Here is a 21994-nt window from a genome sequence, read left to right as displayed (position 1 = left end):
AAATCTGAACATGGCAGAATACCGTTTAATAAAGCAGAATGTGATATTTTGTATCTGACTTATTTCAAAACATACATTGATTTATGTGTGGAAGAAGACAATGTAGCATTTTTTAAAGGCGAGAAAAGAAAAGAGCCAGCTGAGTCTATTATTGTTACCAGACAAGAATATAACTGCACCAAATTTTGGAAGATTAAATACAAGAAATTTTAATCTTTTGACAAAGTGATTAAGTGAAACATTTTGGATTTACTCAGTTTCGAATGATGAGATTTTCTGAAATGTAGATATATTTAAAATAAATACATTTTTAAAATAGACATTGAACAGGATACACTTCCTTTTCAACATGACACCCACCTTCAGAAGGCATGTGACGCTCCTTATTGGCCCACAGTTTTCACTGATCGATGTCTCAGGCCAAAGGGTTGAGTAATGAACCATGACGGCTCTGTAGGCACGTTCACTTATTCAACCTGAACTAAACTGAGAGCAAATTTTGGCTTTTAGGGAGAGGTGAAAGAGATACCTGTAAAGGAAAGAGGAGATGTTGATTCAAAGCAAAAAAAATATGAACAAATGAGATCTTCAAAGGTAGGAATTTTTTTTCTAACAATTAAATGGTCCAAACGAAATTTGATAAGCCTGGAAAAACACAGTTCTTTAAAGTAACACATTACATAACTGCGCTGATCATTTTTGTATAGTCCCTCTTACATATCCAGCGGTGTTGCTGTGATCAGTTTCTAAAAGTGAATAACTCAGCATTCCTGTTAGCCATGTACAGTAGTCGGATGCTGCGCACACAGCCGGCAGCAGCTTCTTGAAGCTCCTCGTCATCGGATCCCATCATGTGGATCAGTGGCTGTGGAAGTATACAGGACAGAGCTGACAACCAGCAGAAGAATGTATTCCCAACAAATCTCATTTACTAAAGAGTGTTTCTCAAAACTGAATTAAAACACCAGAAACACATCACATTTCAAAGCATGAGATGCATTATAATACACCAGTCCACACATCGGTGTGGTTAGCAAAGAAGCAGAGGCAAGGCATTCCTAGGATTTTCCCAGAAAAACCAGAAGATGAAGTGAGCTAGCCTGTGGATGAAAAAGCTGTGAACTTACAGAATAAGTCCGGTTAAAATCTAAAAAACTGCTGTTCTTCTACTTATAACCACATTATTTTGTAGAAAAATACAAAAGCAGTCTGCTCAGTGTCGAGGAGTGTGTGTGAAACATTTGTGTTTCATGTGATTAAAATCCAAATATACATTATGGAGTAGTGTTGCAACTCTTAACTGGTACATTAATAAGGGCAAACATAGACACAGATTTAAAAAGTATTTCTTAAATTGGCACATTCTTACCACCCGTTAAAAAAAATCTAATAAAAATGTAAGTCTAAATGGAGGAAACAAAAAAGCAGTTTGAATGTGACTGAATTTTGGAGTCAGATATCTAGGTACCACAGCACTGTAACTGACCTGAACTACTTCTTTTTCATGCATGGTAATACAGTTGTTGGGATTCCTTGACAGCTGATACAGGGCCATGGCTGTGCTCCGCTGTACCGAGCCTTCTTTTGACTTAAGGTTACGCACAAGTAGTGCCACAGCTCCAGCCTCACCAAATGATGCCCTATTGCTGCCCCACATGCAGCACTGTGCGATGGCATCAGCAAGATGGTGACGGAGCCTGTCATGAGTCTGGAGAGAAATAAGACGCTACTGAATCCCAGACAGCATTTTTTACATTGCCCAGAACAAGTTGTGTCTACTAATGCACCCCTCATTAGCTGGATTCATACAGCAGTGAGTGATTAAAGAGCACCTAAACTCAGCATAAAGACGGTATATGAATACTGACAACAACACTACAACCCTGTTGTTTTTCTCCAGCTGTGAGGTGTTCTTACTGTGTTAGTCAGCTTGGCCAGCGATGGGACAACCCCGAAATCAGTGAGGATTGCCAGATTCTCCTCATCTTTGGCTATTTTGCAGATGGCAGCACAAATACTTGCCAGCACCTCATTGTTTGTTGAGCTCAGCAATTTAACAATCAGTTGGAATCCACCGATGAGCGAGCGTGCAGTTTCTCCTGCATCCTAGAGTCAAAAAGTCTGTTATTAGCTGCAAATGAACACAGAAGATGATCAATAGGGGAGCAGTCCTAAGAATCCAGTCCAGTGGATCCAGTGAATAAGTACTAACAAAGCCCGACCCTGTTTCCAGAAAATATCAGGATGCCTTTTAAAATGTAAATAAAAACAGAATGCAAGCATTTACATTTTTTTTCTTCCATCCATCCATCCATCCATCCATCCATCCATCCATCCATCCATCCATCCATCTTCATCCGCTTTATCCGAGGCCGGGTCGTGGGGGCAGCAGCCTAAGCAAAGAGGCCCAGACCTCCCTCTCCCCAGCCACCTCCTCCAGCTTATCCGGGGGAACACCAAGGCGTTCCCAGGCCAGCCGAGAGATATAATCTCTCCAGCGTGTCCTGGGTCTGCCCCGGGGCCTCCTCCCGGTGGGACATGCCTGGAACACCTCACTCAGGAAGCGCCCAGGAGGCATCCTTGTCAGATGCCCGAACCACCTCAGCTGGCTCCTTTCGATGTGGAGCAGCGGCTCCACTCTGAGCCCCTCCCGGATGGCCGAACTTCTCACCCTATCTCTAAGGGAGAGGCCAGCCACCCTTCGGAGGAAGCTCATTTCTGCCGCTTGTATCCGCGATCTCGTTCTTTCGGTCACTACCCACAGCTCGTGGCCATAGGTGAGGGTAGGGGCGTAGATCGACCGGTAAATTGAGAGCTTTGCCTTTACACTCAGCTCCCTCTTCACCACGACGGACCGGTGCAGCGTCTGCATTACTGCAGCTGCAGCCCCAATCCGTCTGTCGATCTCCGGCTCCCTTCTCCCATCACTCGCGAACAAGACCCCGAGATACTTGAACTCCTCCACATTTTTTTTCTTTTTAATTTTAATTTTTATCTATCATCTATCTATCTATAAATCGATCTATCGATCTATCAACTTTCAAATCACTGAAGTGGACTCTGACAAACAACACGAGTAACTGATGCTTAAATTATTTTCTGTGTTAAAGCTCAATTTAACTGGAATCTACACTGGTCCAAAATATGGATTGGCCTTGCTAACCACACAACTTAGCATAACCTTGTTCAAATATTGGCACACAATAACAACACAAAAATGTCCAAACTGCTGAGCTAGAGGTTTAAAGGTGGTAGTCCACTGGATTTGGACACAGTGGGTACATCAATATTTAATTTACAGCATTTCATAAGTTTATATGTTTTCTATGCTTTTAACATACCACGGTTAATGTTATTCTGTGCATGGTTGCTCTGTCCTCTGAGCTACAGCCACCCCAACTGTGTGCCTCTGGAGCTGGTAGCATGTTCAGAGAAGATTTTCAGCTGGGAAATCAGAAGCCATGCCACAGGATATTTACTCAGTCTGGCAAAAACACTGCAGAACTCTTTGGTTTACAGGATAAATATGTGCTTCACTTCACACAAACAGGAGACACAAAAGACCCAGTTTTAAGTCACAGACAACTAAAGAAATACATACCTCTGCATTTTCAATGCATGCACAAAGAGCCCAAGCAGCACTAGACTGAACATCTGCACTGGGGTTTTTTAGCAGCGACCACACCAGACGGATTCCATCAAGCTGGTCAATGATTCTGAAGAGAGAGAAAGACATGGAAGTGTTGTGAGAAAAGAGGGAATGAAAGACGGAATGAACAAACAAATAAACAATTGTAAACACATTTTGCCCACTGTGTGAAACTCCCCACAGTAACTGGCTATATTTTATCATACTAACAATTTTTTATTGGGCTTTTTATCCCAAACACATGTAATGGGTTTATTGTTAGTTAGCACTAATAGATAACTAACAACGTGAATTCTGACATTAAGTTGTATTTAGGTTTAGGTATGTTAGTCTGACCAGCTCACCTCCTAACAGTGACTGCAGGCCGATAGTAAAACACTGGGAATTAAACCACAACCACATTTAACACAGCAGGTACAATAAACAAAGCTTTTAAAACCTGTCATTAAGCCGGGGATAACAGGGTAACCTACCTGCATAATTACAAATGTAAAAAACAGGAGATTTCTTGAAGCATCAATGCATGACCAGTTAATGATACCGTGTTTAGATCCTTGACTTGATGTCATTCTTTTGTAAAACGGTATGACCGTATTGTCAAGAATATGTGAGTGTATGAATATATGAGTCAGACACATCACATTTTAACAGGCAGTTTGTCTTGTGTAAATTGTACTTGTGATGTACAGAAAGAGACAGACTTACACCATGTTATCCTTATTTGTTGCACAGGCACCCACTGCTTTGGTAACATTCACAAGCAGCGCCTGGTTAGATTACAGGAAGATGAATCGGTAAAGGAGCAAGTTGTAAACATGGCATCACCATTAATGCAAAAATAGAAAAAAAATCTAGATACCTGGTTTGGGCTTGTGAGCAACTTAACTAGTGGTTTGATGCCTCCAAACTCACGGATGGCAGCCTTGTTAGCAGGTATCTGGGCAAATTCTCCCAGGGCTCCCACTACATTGACCAAGACTTCTTCGGGTTGATCAGTTAGTAGATTCACCAAGATCTCCAAGGCTTTGTACTCTTGAAACCTTTAAGGAAAGAAGACAAAACTGGGGTTGTATGATATCACTTAGAATAATTTAGCAATTAATTATATTAACCAAAGAATGTAAAACAACACTAAGAGTTTAGTAGTGTTTACCAGGTTGTGCTAGACTGGGAACTGTAAACATTTGTGCTACCATTGGCAGCAAAAAAATACATAGGTGGAAAGTCAGGGGATGAATAAAGTACTTCTTATCTCACTTTTTAATCCATTCACTAGTCTGAACCATGTCTGGACCACGGTGTGAAGTGGTTTGAACAACAGACTGATGACTATCACTATGTCTAGAACCCCATGCAGGGCATACTACTCAAACTTAGCATTGACTTAGTTGCATCTGCAAGCCACACTGCAACCCACCTCTACTCCCCTTCTCCTTTCATGCCGTTTCTGACTAAATCCAGCATGAAATACTAGGAAAACACATGCATATCTACAATGGGAAGAAAACCAAGTCAAAAATAAATGTAAAATGTCAACAGCCAGCACACTGTGTGGCTCCAGTTTTGCCTTTTAACTGCACCATGGAATCAATGTCTGTATTATCATTAATCAAGAAAATGGCTAATATGTGCTGCTGTCCAGACCATGTAAATCATCAGTCACAGAAAAGAAAAAAACATCCTGTTGTTTGCAGTGGGCCACAGGGTCTCATTTGACCATGAACTTAATGACGGAAAAGAGAAGAAAGTCGACTTCCCTCTCAATACTCCTGTAACAAAACATATTCAAAAATGATTGTCATTTCAGTACGCCACTCAGCCTGTGACTGATTCTGAAATGAGCGCATGCCCCTAAAACCCTGTTACCATTAACAGCCTTTCCTTTTTGACAGTAATGGCTCTGTCGCTTCATTCCAAACTTTTGCCTGACCTAGACATTTCAACCTCCTAAGACCCGCACTCCTCTACGGCATGCATTTTTCATTTCTCTTTGATATTTGGTCACATTGGGGCCTTATTTTTGTTTTTAAGAAAAATAAGAGCCACATATGAGGATATTCGTTTAAAATTTTGATAGAACAGTAGCAGTATAATGTCCTTGTAAGTGGATATCAGGCCCTTGTCGAGCAAAATTGAGTATTTTGGTCTAAATAACCCAAAATGTGATGTCCAAATATGTGGACGCCAGGTCCTAGAAGGTTAAGTGATAAGCCTGAGAGAGTTCGAAAAAACAGATCCACTTACACATTCAAGTGGGAATTAAAAACATTTGCTGTACATCATGCTGGTTTCCTCCCGAAGAGGCGGCCAATTTCACCTTCATTCATATCCAGCTGTGCATGTCATCCAAAAAACACAACATAACACAACACACGGAAACCAAACCACAAAATGAGAGAACGCTGTCAACCTTTGTGATAAGTTAAAGTTAGAGTGAGGACAACCAAAGTGTTTTTTAGTCTTTGTAGTGTCACTAAATGTGCTTTACATAAGATTAATGGCATCATTTCTTCTCCCATGGAGGTTATGTACGTGAAAGTGTTTGTGCGTGTGTGCATGCATGCATGTCATTCTTTCTGTAAACACTAAAATTGTTTTTATAATCCTTATAAAAATGTCTAAGGCTGTAGAGTGGGGTCATGTTTACTATCCATTAAAGTTTGGCTAACATCCTCCGAGGTCTCAAAGGTTGAGTTGATCATTAATTGGTCAAAAATTGGTAAATAGCTTCAAGTGTAGAGTGTATTGTCAACATAGAGAAAGTACCGTACAAAGACCTATTTAAAACTATGTTTGTTACTGCCATTGTTTGTATGATAACAGCATATAAGAGATTCTAAATATCACATTACTTTGGACCTCTCACCTCTCTTTCATGGTCAAATGTTCATAAAATGTCTTTTATGTCGTAAACTGCTTAAAATTCTACTGCCATTGTTTGTAGTGGAAACATTTAGGAAGTGATACTGGCATATGGGAATTCTAAATATTACTTTATAGTTTTCATCCAAATATCATGTAACATTTGACCTCTGACCTCAGTTTCAAAGAACAAAGAAAACGATAGGAACAATACTGTTTCCTTGAAAGTAAATACAGCCCAGAGAGTGAGCTGCCTTGGCTGAGGTTTGCACTGTCTGAGCGCTTCTTCTGTTATTATTATTATCATTATCGGTAGCTGGATAACTGTTTTATAGTGTGACAATTCATTAAGTGAGGCAGAGACCCTGTACTGACAACAAGTGTTTTAAGCTGCTAAATTAGTCATGGCCAGTTAAGCTTTCATTGTGTCAGTTATGATATATGAAGTGCAGAAAGCCTTGTGAGTGCTACTGAACCCTTTTTCTAATTATTTTTAGAATTCCACTAAAATCTGAACTACACATAAGAAAAAATGCATTTTCTCACCTCAGGAAAAAGCTTTCAACTTCATATAGTACTTTTTTTTTTTTAAATCATAACAATTATTACAACAGACTAGCTTATGAGTTCATTTGCTAAACTGAAGGGAATAACCAACACATCCTGACGTCTATGCAATCAGCATCCACGCTGATCCTTTTGTTTAGCTGTGGAAAAAACTGAAATCTATAAAAATAACATGTGGTGATGGTATAATGTCCCTCATGCACAGAAGTCGGCAGGATGCGTTCTATATCCACCGCTGCTACTCATGTGTTCACAGACTGCATCATTCTGGCAAACATATGTTCGAAAGGCATGGGCATATGTGGACGATTCAGTGTTTTACTGCTATCAAACTATTTCATCAAGAGATTTGTCAAAGTCATACTAATCTGTTACATCTAATAAGGAACACTAAAAAGTTATGAATACATTGTTCTTCGTGTCTCTTTTATATTCTCTTTTAAAATCTGTGTGTGTTAATGAGTGGTACCGCTGTGCTGTCTGAGGTATTCATACTTAGTTACATTCTCCTGGCTTATGGAACATTTCCATATTGCTCCGGTAGCAGCAGCCAGAAGTTGCTTGTTGTCTGCTTTATGCAGCAGTGAGACCAGTGGCTGCAGACCTTTATACTTGCGCACCAGGTCACGGGTTTGCTTATCCTCTGCACACTGCAGAGCAAAAAGAAAGAAGTGAGAGCTATGTTAACACTGTATAGAACTCTTTTAGTCCAAATCCTTTATTCTCCAATGGATCCAAGACACAGACAAGAAACACGGTACCTTAAAGATAGCACTGGCACAGTGCATTTGTAGCTCATCGTTGTCACTGCTTAGGTTTCTGACCAAATCTTTGATCATGCCTAAAGTCTGAATGTCATTCCTGTAGCTCTCCTGTAGTGACACAAGAATAAACAGATCACATAACCATGAATGAACCATGAGGTGCTGTAGGGTTAGGCTCAGTGTGTCTCAGGCAGCAGCCAAGAGTGAAGGCCATGGAGGACCAATTGGTGGCTATTGAGGCTGGCGACTGAGTCCCAGCCTCCCAGTCTCCTCTCTAGTGGGGAAGGAGCCTGAACTAGTGTGTGAGGTTGAGAGATACTGGCTAGATATAGCCTCACCTCAACACATGGCTTGAGCTATGGAACCAGTCTCCTAGAGAAGGACTGGACTCTGTTCTAGTCTAGAGTTGCCTTCAATGGGAGGTGGTGGGCTGCGGTGGGCATCCTTGAATTAGAGTTTTAATCAGTGGACAAGAGCGTTTGATCCCTGCACCTGCAAGCCAGGGAATAGGTCCTGGATGTTGTTTGCGCTTGGAGTACCCAGTGTACCCATAGTATCCACCCTTCTTGGAGTTGCTGGGTGGTGTGCTCGACAGTGCTCTGTCTGGAGCCTCTGTTTTCCTACTAGGAGACTTCCACACTCATATAGGCAACAATAGTAAAACCAAATGGTGTTCTGTTATTGGACCTGCACTATATTGCCAAATGTATTCACTCATCTATCCAAATCACTGAATGTAGGTGTTCCAATCACTTCTGTGGTCACAGGTATATAAAATCAAGCACTTAGGAATGCACACTGTTTCTATAAACATTAGAAAGAAAGAATGGGTTGCTCTCAGGAGCTCAGTGAATTCCAGCGTTGCACTGTGATAGGATGCCACCTGTGCAACAAGTCCAGCCATGAATACTTCCTAGCTACTAGACAGCCGACAGTCAACTATTAGTGGTATTAGCTCAAGAACAGTGCATAGAGAGCTTCATGGATTTGTTTTCCATGGCCGAGGAGCTCCAATTAAGCCTTACATCTATAAGTGCAATGCAAAGTGTTGGAAAGCATGCCTGGAGTGAAAAATCATGCTTCTCTGGCTGGAAGAGTCTGGTTTGGTGGTTGGAGTGATACTTGACTAACTGCACTGTGCCAAGTGTAAAGTTTGGTGGATGGGGGATTATGGTGTGTGGTTGTTTTTCAGGACTTGGGCTTTGCCCCTTAGTTCCAGTAGAAGGAATTAAAACATTTTCAGCATACCAAAGCATTTCTGACAAGTTCATGCTTCCAACTTTGTGGGGAGAGTTAAGGAAAGAATGACAATAAGTCAGAATTGTTTTGTGCTCATCCAGTGCTCTCCTATGTCACACATTTTGTTCATAACCTTTAAGCACAGAATTTGTTTGAACAACCAAGCATCGGAAAGTTACGGTTCGTGGCACCCAGTATCTCATGTGGTCTTGTTGGCTGCAGGCGGTGGTCTCCAGCTCACACTGGAGCAATTCACAGTCGAGCATGAACCAGTGAATATGAGAATTAACTCCTACACGTCTAAGGCCATGGCCATCAGCAGAAATAGGGTAAATATTTTGACCCCTCCAGATAAGGGGCTCGTTGCTGTCCCAAGTGGAGGGATTCTTGTTCCCTTGATTGAGGGAAGACAGGGGCAGAAGATTGACAAATAGATTGCGGCTGCTGTACTCGTCCGTCGTGGTCAAGAGAAAGCTAAATGTGAAAGCAAAGCTGTCGATTTACCGGTCTATTTACGTCCCTACCCTCACCTATGGTCACAAGCTTTGAAACTAGTAGAAAACCAGCAGAAACTAAAAACTAAACATTTTAAAACAACAACAAAGAAAATGTAAATAAGAAAGTTAACTCTGAAACTAAATTTTAATTTTTTTTAAAGTTAAAATGAAATAAAAATAAAAACTAATTAGAAAATGCAAAACTATTATCAGTTCTATAAATGTATTTACAATAAAAAAGAAAGGGAAATTACTGGCATTGTCATTTAATAAAAATGATTTGCAGTATTTGTTTTAACACTTTGAATAGATGTTTTAATTTGACGACTTGTTGTCAATCCTAGGCCCCTCTCACCTCTGAAGCACATTCCTGTAGGGTGCCAACCACTGGAATAAGCATTTTCTGAAGTGGAGACTTGAGCAGGCGTCCCAGCAGAGGGATACCCCCAGCCTTCCGAATGGCCTTCTTGTTCTTGGTGCTCCTGCTGCAGCTCCATAATGCTAAAGCCCCACAACAGGCCACCTCTATATCCTCCTCCTGGCTGGGAGTAAGGCTGGCGAAATTAGGAAGGCAGTCCAGCAGCTTTACCTGATTGGAGATATAGACACCCCAAAACTTACATGTATATAAACACACAGATGAAGCTGTGTGCAGACAAGCAAACACACTCTGTATTTAATCTGATATTCTCTACATATAAGATCTGTGAGCCTAACACAAATTCAAGAACTAAACTCAAAAAATTTATTTGCTAGATTTGGGTAATAATTGATGGTTCCAGATGGAAATAGCTCATTTTTGGTCATGATGGGTGGGATTAAAGTTCTGTTACTAGAACATTTCATTCAGGGAGAATTAAAACAACAGAGAAGTTAGGAGTGGAAAACTGTCAGGATAGATGTTGATGCTGAAAAGCCCAGTGTGACCATTTAAAGCCATCATTCTGTGTTCATTTGATTTGGAGCTGAACAAAATAAACAAGACATGGTGGCTAAATTAGGAAGGCAGTCCAGTCAAAGATCCCTCCATCAATAATCACAAATGCAGGTCAGAGGATGTAGGAGACATTCTATCTGGTACCCAGCACCCACTTTCTAATTTAAAAAAAAAACTGATGACCACTATCAGGCATCTATTGTGTGAAAAGGGAACATAATTCTTTACTTCAAGGAAGCCAAAACAACAAAAAAAAACCTTTGAACTATGTTAATATATGGATTTCATCAGAATAAAACAGAATTTTTCTCAAAGTTTTCAGGTTTTCTGAGGTTATTACAAAGAAATACTACATCATAAATAAGCTGACCTGTGTTTTCAAGGAAAATCTGCCACTGTTGGACATTTTTCGTTATTACCAGTACAGAAAGATCAGGCTCAAATCTGCAGTGTTTTTTCCTGCTGCATTCCTCACCATGGGATTGTAGAGCTTGAGCCATGTCACACTCTGAACTTGCATTTTACTGTGCTTACACTCACCAGTTTATTGATACCACCATATAACCTGACATTTCTTCTTGCTCTGCGGAACTTGGCCACGTTAGCGATGGTCTCGGCAGCTAAGGCCTTCAGTTCCTTGACTGGTGAGTCCAGGATCTTCACTATGCTCTGCACGCCTTTCATGTCAACAATAACCCGACGGATTTGCGAGTTGTGGCTGATGGTTCTCAGTATTTTTAGAGATCCGATCTAATCACAAGAACACACATTAATATTAAATATAACCAGTTAAAAATTATGTTTGTTTTATGATAAAGAAACTTATGCCTACAAGAGGTCTCTAGTAGCCAAAAAAGTAGCAAAACTTTCCACTAAAAGTAGATAAAATGTTGCAGTACAACCCAGTTGAAAAGCACCAACCCACACATCTCATTAGGAATGCTATAGAATAATTGCTACCCCATTTTTTAAACAGCATGCTTTCTACCTTGCACTCATGTTTCTGAAACTAAAACACAGGCTGGCACACATGGCCAGCTCTGTTCATGCCAGCAGGCCATGCAGGTCCAACTTTGTCATGGCAACTCACTTTGCATTTGTGTTCATCTGTATCCAGCAAGTTAAGGAGGACTTTAAGGCCACCTGTGTCCTGGATAGCCATTTGGCATGACTCCTGCATCAAATTAAAGTCCATCATGGCACAAAGAGTGTCAACAGTGACTATCTGGTCACCATCCTGAAACAATAATTTCAAACACAAATGAATTAAAAAGTAGGAGAGGAGGAAATAACATTAAGAATTCTCCATTCTCTTATACTGCTCTTCCCTCTTACTCTGTTGTTTTTTTTCATAATGCTACACATGCTGGAGCTGTTTCATTGATGCCACAGCCTTGTACTTTAAGTGTTTAGCGTTGTGCTGGTTAACACTGATAGAAAAAAAATGATTTGCTGAATTCCTGGTGTTCAGTTTGGCTCATGGTAGGTTTCAGCATCTAATGGTAATGATATTATAAAATGACTACTGGGCAAACTATAAATAACTGTGCTGTGTGGCGTCCAGACACACACACACACACACAAAGAGGTTTTTGTGAAACCTGAGTTTGCTTCTGTTGTGCAGAGTGAACTTATCATACCTTGAGATACTTAACCAGTTTCTGGATTTGCCAGTATTCAGAGGGCAGGTCTGTGTTAGTCTCTGGATGGCGATATGGCTGCTCCTCTTCCTCTTCACTCTCAGTGGAGCTCTCACTGAAAAGTTCCCCTGGCAGGGCTCCTGCTGATGTCTTCCTAAAATACACAAGAGCAACTTCTGCCTTTTTAATTAGACATACAATCAAAACCCTATATGTCTAACGTCTTGGTTGAATTTACCCCAATTGCAGATCTAGAGGAAACTCTTAAAAGGAAAACTTACAGTTTCTGGGAAGACACGTGTCCAGGTGAAAAAGATGCAGATAATTCTGCTTTCGTCTTGCTCTTGGCTCTTTGTCTTAGATTTTTGTGCTCATCTTCAGAACTCTTAAGGGGTTTATTTTCCTCTGTTTTACTATAATGAGGTGAAATAAGAGTCATTATAGCTGCTTCATGGCTACAATCAGATCCCTTGCACTTTTAACCTCTGCTTAGTTTAATTTAGCCCAGCTGCAGTGCAAGAAGGAACCCTTGTAGGTTTTGACAAAAGAGATCTTACCGTTTTTGGGAGGACATGTGTCCAGGTGAAGAAGATGCAGAGAATTCTGCTTTTATTTTGCTCTTGGCTCCTTGTCTAAGACTTTTTTCCTCCTCTTCAGAACTCTTATGGCCTTTATTTTCCTCTGTTTTACTGTAATGATGTGAAATAAGACTCATTATACCTACTTCTATTTTGAGATGGTCATTTTTCTGGCATAATCATTATTTAACAATTCAGGACAGGGTTCAGCATTTTTTAAGCAATTAAGATTAAAAAGACCAGTTTCTCCTCAGATGGGTACAAATATCCTGAGGTAAAGCTGCAACAGCTCAGCCCTTGCTAGATCTATTTATCAATCAAAGACCAAATTTGATAGATCTTTTGGGGATTCTTTTCTCATACTTATTCCTAAGTTTTGTGTTTAGCAGAGAGCAAAGAGGGTTTCCCTTGAATTTCTAAACCATATAACGATGTTTTTATAACATCTTAGCAGATACACTAAACACATGCATTAAAGACTTGGCATCATGGTCATCAAAGTTCATCTGCTCTTCAAGAAGAATACCTGCAATGCAATGAATATTCAGAAGAATTCTTAAGTGAGGAATCATCACATACCCACATGTAGACAAGATACCACTTGGTCTTGGTTCACATATGTTCCTACGTGTTGTGTGCAGCTCAAGCTGTAGTTGCTCATTCACAGTCTTTTCCTTTTTTGTTGATAGTTCTTGAACTGCAGAAGCCTGCTGGTAAGGGGGAAAGCGAGAAGTTGAAGAATGAGTGTAAATACCTCTTCCAATTTGCAACAAAACAAGCGAAATTTGACTGTAAAGTGCTTTGTAGTCTGACTGTACATTTCTCAAATTCTTGCTTATATAAAAAAAGCTATTCTGATTAAGCTGATTAGCATTTCTTTGACTTCTTGTCAATCAGCGTGCTGTATTTTCCATCCATTTTTGCAACTCTATGTCTGACAAAGTCTTGGTCATGCCACTCAAGGAAGACTCATATAAAAACCACGAAAGAGTAAAAAGTTATAATTAAAAACACAAAATTGACATAAGAGCCCGTACTCAACAATATATGGACTTATTTATTTGGGCTGTGTTTGTGCATTAGCTAGAGCCAAGCATGCCCAATTGCTTTTTTCATTGGCTTGTGTTTTATAAAACACAAAGTGCTATTGGAAACGTATGTCAATATACAAACCCACAGTTTGACTTTACTAGGCTAACCAACTTTCTCCAGTTCTACTATATGAGAAATGGACAAATTCGTACTTGTCTGCCTGGAACTCAAAAGTACTACAGGAAATTAGCCCTGTTGTTCTCAGCCAACTTTGGTGGTTTCTCCCATTGATACTTGGGGACGTCTAGTCCATATGCGGCACAGATGTTTCCTATACACAATGTCTCTGTGCTGTCCTTTTTTTGCTTTTAGCCTTTATTTGGACAGATGCAGTGAAGAAAGACAGGAAAGCAGGGAGAGAGAGAGGGGGGTTGGTTTCACGGACTTCAGGTGGAGACCTCAATGCACTGTAAGGAGTTTTTTATGTCTTGGCATCAATGCCACCTATCACCTCCTGTGGCCAGCTTATTATTCCATCAATACATATGCCCTATCAGCATATGATCTTATTCCTGCTGTTCAGTTTGCTTTTCAGAACCTTTTTTACCTTCTAGAGGTACTTGGCTATGGCAGGCCTTCACTTCACCTCAGTTCCCACTGGCCTGTGGGATAAGAAGGTACTTGCAGCTGCACTTTTTATCTGATATTCTATCTTCTAGCAAGTTTGGATCACCTTCCCTCTCTTTGCAGCTATTCGCCTACACGTTCCCAGTCTGAATGACATCTTGATATCCTCGCTAATGATCCTGGTGATGTAATGTTCCCTCACTGATGGGATTTTGCCAGTGAGCCGGGGACTCCTGCTCTTGGTTGAGTGGCTACTTGAGGTTGGGCACAATCTTTTTCCTCTGATAAAGATTAGATCCTTCTGTCCCTGTAGGCAGCTGGGTATCAACTAGTTCAATTCTGCTGGTCTCTTTTACTACAGTTGGTTCATTATGTCCATATTGCTCACTACTGTTTCCACTGTGCAATAGCCTCTTAAACTCCAGCTTCATCTTTTATTGATGTCATTGCAGTGAGCTGCCAGGTGCTTCTTGGGCAGTGTGGATGTTGGCTTTTGTGTTCATCCATAGTTCCCACATGTGTTAAAGATAACTGATCTCTTACTGCATTGGCTGGAATAGTAGCATCCATCAATTCTGTGTTGTCAGTCCTTGTCCATGTATAAGGCATACATGGACAAGTAGTAGTTCCAGTAGTCCACTTATCATCAGTATATCTGGGCATATATACAGATGTATAGTATTGCACTATTGCAAAAAATTCACATTCATTCACTCAGCTTAAATGGCTGAGAGTAGTACAACATGCTAATATAAACTGGGAGTTGGTGCAGACTATTGACTGATTAGCAAAGTCTGATAAAAAGTTAAAAAAACAGGGACACTGCAGGTTCATATACTAACAACTGCTCAGTCATTGAAGTCATGTCCAGAAGCATACCCTGCTTTGCTGTCTGTTTGGTCTCTAACGAAATTTTTTAGCCTGGATTACAGAATCCCAACTCTGTGTACAGATATGAATCACACAGCATCAGTCATAAAATCACAGGATTAGAGAGAAGGTTCATAAGACAAAGAGGCATTTGAGAACCCACACACTTTTGCTTAGAGAGTTACAATTCACAGCAAAAAAAAAGACACACCTTAATATGTTTATGTTAATTGCTATAATTCTACTCTACCTGGTTTATTTTATCAGCAAAATGTGGAGATCTGCTCTTCAGAAGTGTTACCAGGTCTTCATAAGCATCACTTGTTCGCTCATATCCATTCTCCTCCCCCTCCTGTTTTATGCCCTGTGAAAACAAAGTTAAATTAACTTTTTTTTATTCCAAAAACCACAATTTATTGTGGCTCACATGTCAGCTGTTGTTAGTTAAAGTTACAGTTGAGCTGAGGTTAGAACATATCTGAAAGCTTGTGTGAAAATGAAATGATTATGTTTTAAGTCATATTTACATAGAAATATAAAAGATCACAATGTGGACCACACTGCCTTTCTACGGAAGAGGATTAGGACCACTGGAAAAAGAATCTGAGAAAAAAGTTAGAATTCTGACTTTTTTCTCAGAATTCAGGAAAAGAAGAAAAAAAAAGACGTGCCCACTTTTTTTTTCCAGTGGCCCTAATCCTCTTCCGTACCTTTCACTTCTAGTCTTACCCCATTGAGAAAACTCCCAGCAGTGCTACAGGTAATGTAGAGGGTTTCAGTGTCACAGGGCTCAATCACAAGGTAGCAAATGTCACCCTGCACCTGTCTCCACAGGGGGGCACGATAGCCATTTGAAAATTGAAAGTCTGAAAACAAAAACAAGAAAGCCAACTTAATAACCTTGGAAATGGTTAAAGGTACAGTCTGTTGATTTTCGAGTTTATTTCACAGAAAAAAAGAATTCAGCTTCAAGCCTCATCTCCTGAACTCAAGTTAGGGTTCTAACCAGGGTTCATACGCATTTTTGAGCATCAAATTCAAGCACTTTCAAGGTCCATTTTCAAGCTTTTCCAGCACATTACCAAAAAAAAAGAATGCCTGTTTCACTTTGCATCACCTCAGTAAGACCATGTAAAAATTAAAACAAACCATCTTAGGTCGACTTAAATGTACTTTGTGCCTCTTGTTAAAACAGAGAAAAATGCACCACACAAAAATACTGAAAAAGGAAATGGTTGCCTTATATGCATATAGTATACAAACTCAAACACATTTCTCTTAAAAATTAAGATATGCAAATGTGAACAAATGAACTTGTTAGAGATATTCATCTCCACTTGAAAAAAACAACAACCCCACAAAACAAGAAAACTGCACCAAACACCACAATAATACACAGCAAGGCCAAATTAATAAGTCTCTTATCAGGTATTGATGCTTCTTTCCTATGTGACACAAAAATAGGAGACAGATGTTTGTTTTTTTTAAGCACCCATGCCCAGAAAAATGGGGGCAAAAGGGAGGAGATCGCGTTTAATCGGTTATAACAAGAGGTCAGAAATATAAGTGCCGACGTGAGTAGTGTCCATAGAAACCTCCGAATCTCAGCCAGAAAATCATGTAAACCATTTCAACAACAACCAAACAAAGCGAAGATACCAAACAGTTAAAAGAGCAGCTATGTCACCATGAATCTGTGGACAGGTAATATCCATATTTTGATTTATGATTTTCTGGAGTTAAAGGTGTTATATGCTATAAAATACTTTTAAATAAATTAGGTGAAGGGACTTTAAGAATGCACAAGCATCTACCTAAAATCTATTTATTTAGTCTATCATCTGTGATATAATTATGCAAAATTATAATGTGTTGTTCATCTCCCTTAAACAAACAGGCAGCCTTAAAGTATGAAATATTAATATATTAAAACACTTAAATTTCTCTGCTGTCTTGCTCATAGAGGGGCTGTCTGATTGTTGAGGTTTTCTCTGTATTATTTTAGGTGCTTAGCTTACAAAATAAAGGTGATGGTTGTGATTTGGCACTATATAAATTGTTTTGAATTAAAGTAAAAATATAGTGTGTAACAATTTTCTTTTTACGCAAACAGTAGTTGAACCACACCAGCTGGTGCAGCCAGTCTAAATTTCATGTTTTTGATGTTTTCTACAGTAGCTAATCTACTGACATCTAACAGTGCAGCATGATATCATTGGTTATGATGTCTATAGTTATACTTGCAATATAAATCGGATTTGAATGGGGTTTTTTTTGTTTGTTTGCTTTTTCTGTAGAATAGAATAAAATGTGTCATTATGTGTGCATGCTGCTAAATGCAATGCAATGAAGCAAAATACCTGAGCTGAAAAATGACTTTGTAAACTGGAATCTGTCTCTCATGTCTTTGAGAGCAGCAGAACACAGCTTTTATGCAGCATTAGAGTTAACAGTGACTGCTTTCCTCGTATTCCAGTAAAATGTGGAACTGATTCAAACCTGATGTGTATCGCAGCGACTTCAACAGCCCTTTATCCCCTCCACCGCAGAACATTTGAAGGATTTCCACTTCATTCTTCACTGCTTTGGGGTTCAGCCTTACTTGTCTTTTGTGAATATTAAGGAAAACAAAACAATAATTCATTAGTAGTTACTTTTTTCAATATGCTTCCTAGTCCAATCAGATAGGCTGTTTCAAATGTGCTTGAACATGTCTAAATGGAAATATTGTGGAGCACTCACTCTGATATGTCTTTAAGAAGCTTGTCAAGGATCTGTTTGTCCATGTCTTGGAACAACTGAAACAGTTTGACCTTGACCTCCAAGTCCTTAGATAAGCCTTCCTCCTTCGTCCTGTCTACCACACTTACTGCATCGTCATGGGCTTCTATCGCCAGGTCAGAGGAAAAGCTCCTACCAAGAATCTTAACCAGGGGCTCTTTGTTTTCTGAACAACAAAAGAGGGGAGGTTTAGCGATTCAAATTCAAATGCTATGAGTTGGATTCATTCTGAACTATAAAAACAGCTGGCTTTGACTGTACTTTGTTTCTTTTCAAAACTAAGCTAATATTATCTCTCCATAACAAATCCACTGGCAGTATGAAATAAGTATTACTATATTCATCATGTGTCCATCTGTTAAAGAAATATATATTAGTTCAGAGAAAGAATTACCAATGGTGGCATAATTGGATGGCTGTACACAGTAACAAGGAGGACAAACACATTAAGTCTGTGGGTTATGGAGGAATGCTGGTGGTTGGACTGCTTAGGATGCAAATTGGACTCAAATTTACCTTCTAGACATGCCCGAACCTCCACCAACTTCTTATCATCTGCCAGATGAAGCAGTTTAGAGAGCTGGCTGAAGCTGCGTACATAAACAGTCGGTGGAGAGAGCTGCAGGAGTGGATGGCCCTCACTATCTCTTTCGTGGGACTGAACATCTGAGTCACTGAGTAGGAAATAAAACAAAAAAGAAACTTTAATTGCCTGAAATGCTTAATGGAGATCTGAGTCTTTGTTTTTGTACTTCTGATGAAATACAGTGGAACGTTCTCAATCTTACTGAAGCTGAAAAACAAATTAATTACAGTCCACATGCAGCTTTGAGTATGTCTAAGGTAAAAACATTTGGAGACCATGGTGACAGCAAATCCTGCACAGACACATAATACTGAGAGCCAGCCAGCTGCCCACTTCATGATTAGACCAACCTGATGTCGTAGTCTGTTTTGAAATCAGACGGCACTAAAGTGGTACTCCACTGGAGTGGCTCCTCAAACACATGTTCAGCTTCCTGTGGGTGTTGGGAACTAAAGTGCTCCACAAAGTGCAGGATTTCTTTCAACAAGGACTCATTCATTGGTGTGGATGCCAGCTTTGCAGTACTGGAGCTGACCATGGTCCATTGGGCAGCCCTGGTCAATGATATCCCCATCGCTGTGTCTGGGATACTCTAAAACTTAACATTAACAAAGGAACCATTTAAAACAGCCTTTTAAGTCTTGGTTTGCTTGTTGGATATGACAGGAAATAAATAAATATTTCTGGATGGATTCATGGATAATTTAAAAAAAAAAGAAGACAGATGCTTGCACTGGTATCATGATGGCCATAGTGGGTCATTCAAATAAATGGCATGTACTATATACACTATATAATCCCCTCCCTCCTCCCATCATTATTATAGCTAAATACAATCTAGAGAGCCAGACCCTTACGTCTGTGTTAGCTGCAGAACTTTAACAAAAGAAAGACATATCCAACAATCAAAACTCGCTAGAGGACAGCAATGCAAAAATAAACAAGTAATGTATTATAATAACGGCGTTAACGAGACTGTGAAGAGCACCAGCACACTTTCTTGGGACAGGAGTGACTACAGTTAAGCGTATTTTTATGCTACAGAGTCCCGTTATTAGAAAAGCCGATGGTCTTCAGCTAATATTAGATACAACAACTGAAACCACACCGAGGTATTCCTCATTAATTCACCATGAAGCAAGTCTCTTCCGCTGTCTGTCATGAAGTTATGACTATCTGTTTTTTACCTGTATTAGTACAAACTTACCGTGTATTTTAACTTGCTTTACAACACCTTTACTGGTAGCTAGTCAACCACAGTGTCCATAGAAACAAGACCACTATCGGCTCTAGTAAGTGCCCCTCCCACTTTTGTTGCCATGACACTGGTAAACGAAACGGCAAGCGAGTTAAGTCAAAATTCACAAAACCAATTGTTTCAGTTGACACATGACGATAGAAAACGACTTTTTATATAGAGAAGAAGAAGAAGAAGAAGAAGAAGAAGAAGAAGAAGAAGAAGAAGAAAGGTGGTGTCAAGTGTTGTTGTTGTCACTTACTGAAGTTGGCAATCTTTTCAGCTGCTGGTGAACATGTTAGGAGCCTACAAGTCATGTCCTGCGACCCAATCACTTACTGTATTCAAATTCAAATTTTATTTGTCACATACACAGTCATACACAGCACGATATGCAGTGAAATGCTTAGACAACTGCTCGTGACCTAAAATAAAAGACTATGAATAGGATAGGAAATAAATATGAAAATTAAAAAAAAAAGAAAGTTAAAAATAAAATAACTGTACAACAAAATACACAATATAGAAAATATATAAGAATATATGAAGAAATATAGAACAATAAGAGCAGCTGTACAAGTAATAAATGGTAATGAAAGAAATGTAATGTCCAGGGTTGTGCAATCCACATATTTAAGTGTCTTGTGCAGTGCAAAAATGCTTAAAAGTGATTTATTTAAGTGACGTGTGACTAAGTGAGTGATTTGATTAGATGACCACGCAGTGTAGTTGTGAAGTGCCCACTAGTGTAAACAAATGTCCGGAATGTCCAGTGTGTGTGTAAGAACCATATGTGTGGGTCAGTATTATGTGGTGATGTGATTGAGAGACCGTATCGCCTGCGGGAAGAAGCTCCTCCTCAGTCTCTCTGTGTTGGTCTTCAGGGAGTGGAATCGCTTTCCTGACCTCAACAGAGAGAACAGTCTGTTGTTGGGATGGCTGAGGTCCTTCACGATCTTCCTGGCCTTGGTCCAGCACCGTCTGCTGTAGATTGAGTGCAGGTCAGGGAGCTCGGAGCGGATGGTGCGCTCAGCTGATCGCACAACCCTCTGTAGAGCTCGTCGTCTGTCCTGCATGGTGCTGTTCCTGAACCAGGTTAAGATGTTTCCCGTCAGGATGCTCTCTATGGTGCACGAGTAAAAGTTCCTGAGCACCTTGGAGGGCAGTTGGAAGTCTCTCAAGTGTCTGAGGTGGTAGAGACACTGAAGGGCCTTTTTCACCATGGTGTTGATGTGACAGGACCATGACAGGTCCTGCGTGATGTGAACTCCGAGGTATTTGAAGCTGTCCACTCTCTCCACTGGGCACTCGTTGATGACAGGGGTCTGGTAGTTCCTCTCCTGCTTAGTGCTGAAGTCCACTATCAGCTCCTTTGTCTTACTGACGTTTAGAAGGAGGTTGTTCCTCTGGCACCAGTTCTCCTGTACTGTACTACTTTGTTATTTTAATGATCACAGAAGTGTAGTAAACTTTTCACGGATAATATTTGTGTTTAGTAAGTCACATAAACCAGTAAAATAAAAAGCTATGAAATGTTCAGGATTTAGCCTGTGGAAGGTTAGTGTGTAACAAATGAGATAATTATAAAAATCACTCTGTGTGATAGTTTGCATGTGAGAGGTGTATGAAAACACAGCTGCTGGGTGATCTTATGTGTGTTGGGAAATAATTTATAATTGTGATTTTTTTCATGAAGTTATGGCTATTGCCATAACTTGGCAATAGCCATAACTATGGCTATGCCACGTGTGTCTCTTAGATACAGTGAGTACCAAAATGCCACTGAAAATTTGTCACACTTTCTCAAGGATGATACAGTTTGATAACCTCGAGTCAAGACCTGCAATATGTGTGATGACAAACTAGCTGCCTTAAACTAGCCCACTGAATGAACAATGGGCTTTGAGGTCGGTTCCATAATCATTAATAATCAAGGAACTGACCTCACAGCCCATTGTTCTTTCAGTGGTGCTAGTTTCAGTCATTGTTCAAAGGTACTGTTTATAAGGTTGTGAAAATCCTGCAGTCAGCTGAGACTCAAAGTCGTCACTTAGAGGAGTGACAAAATGTTCCTCCCACTGAAGACGCTACGTCCAGATGAACAGAACTTTTGGGGATTTACTTACTT

General features: G+C 40.0%; 1 protein-coding gene across 4 annotated transcripts; it reads right to left on the bottom strand.

The window, feature by feature from the left end:
• Positions 1-183: 183 nt before the first annotated feature.
• LOC113029877 (outer dynein arm-docking complex subunit 2-like) lies at positions 184-20712 on the bottom strand. 4 transcript variants are annotated; one of them, XM_080305913.1, is made up of 23 exons: positions 19837-20712; positions 18980-19227; positions 18560-18717; positions 18005-18209; positions 17762-17868; positions 15992-16128; positions 15513-15626; positions 13313-13443; positions 12713-12844; positions 12437-12568; positions 12156-12309; positions 11606-11752; positions 11056-11265; positions 9934-10167; positions 7840-7950; positions 7574-7728; positions 4509-4689; positions 4355-4416; positions 3602-3716; positions 1918-2106; positions 1487-1708; positions 718-865; positions 184-529 (listed from the first exon to the last, which is right to left on the bottom strand). In XM_080305913.1, exons 2-22 carry the CDS (start codon positions 19201-19203, stop codon positions 740-742), a joined length of 3246 nt encoding a protein of 1081 aa, XP_080162039.1. In that variant the 5' UTR covers positions 19204-19227; positions 19837-20712; the 3' UTR covers positions 184-529; positions 718-739. The 4 variants fall into 4 exon arrangements, with proteins under 4 accessions (XP_080162039.1, XP_080162038.1, XP_080162041.1 ...); XM_080305912.1 differs by having other exon boundaries at positions 184-865; XM_080305915.1 differs by having other exon boundaries at positions 184-865; positions 13313-13440.
• Between the last annotated feature and the right edge of the window lie 1282 nt (positions 20713-21994).

Source organism: Astatotilapia calliptera, chromosome 9 (assembly GCF_964374335.1).
Source record: "Astatotilapia calliptera chromosome 9, fAstCal68.1, whole genome shotgun sequence".
Lineage (NCBI taxonomy): Eukaryota > Metazoa > Chordata > Actinopteri > Cichliformes > Cichlidae > Astatotilapia > Astatotilapia calliptera.
This window is presented reverse-complemented; position numbering and strand designations above follow the sequence as displayed.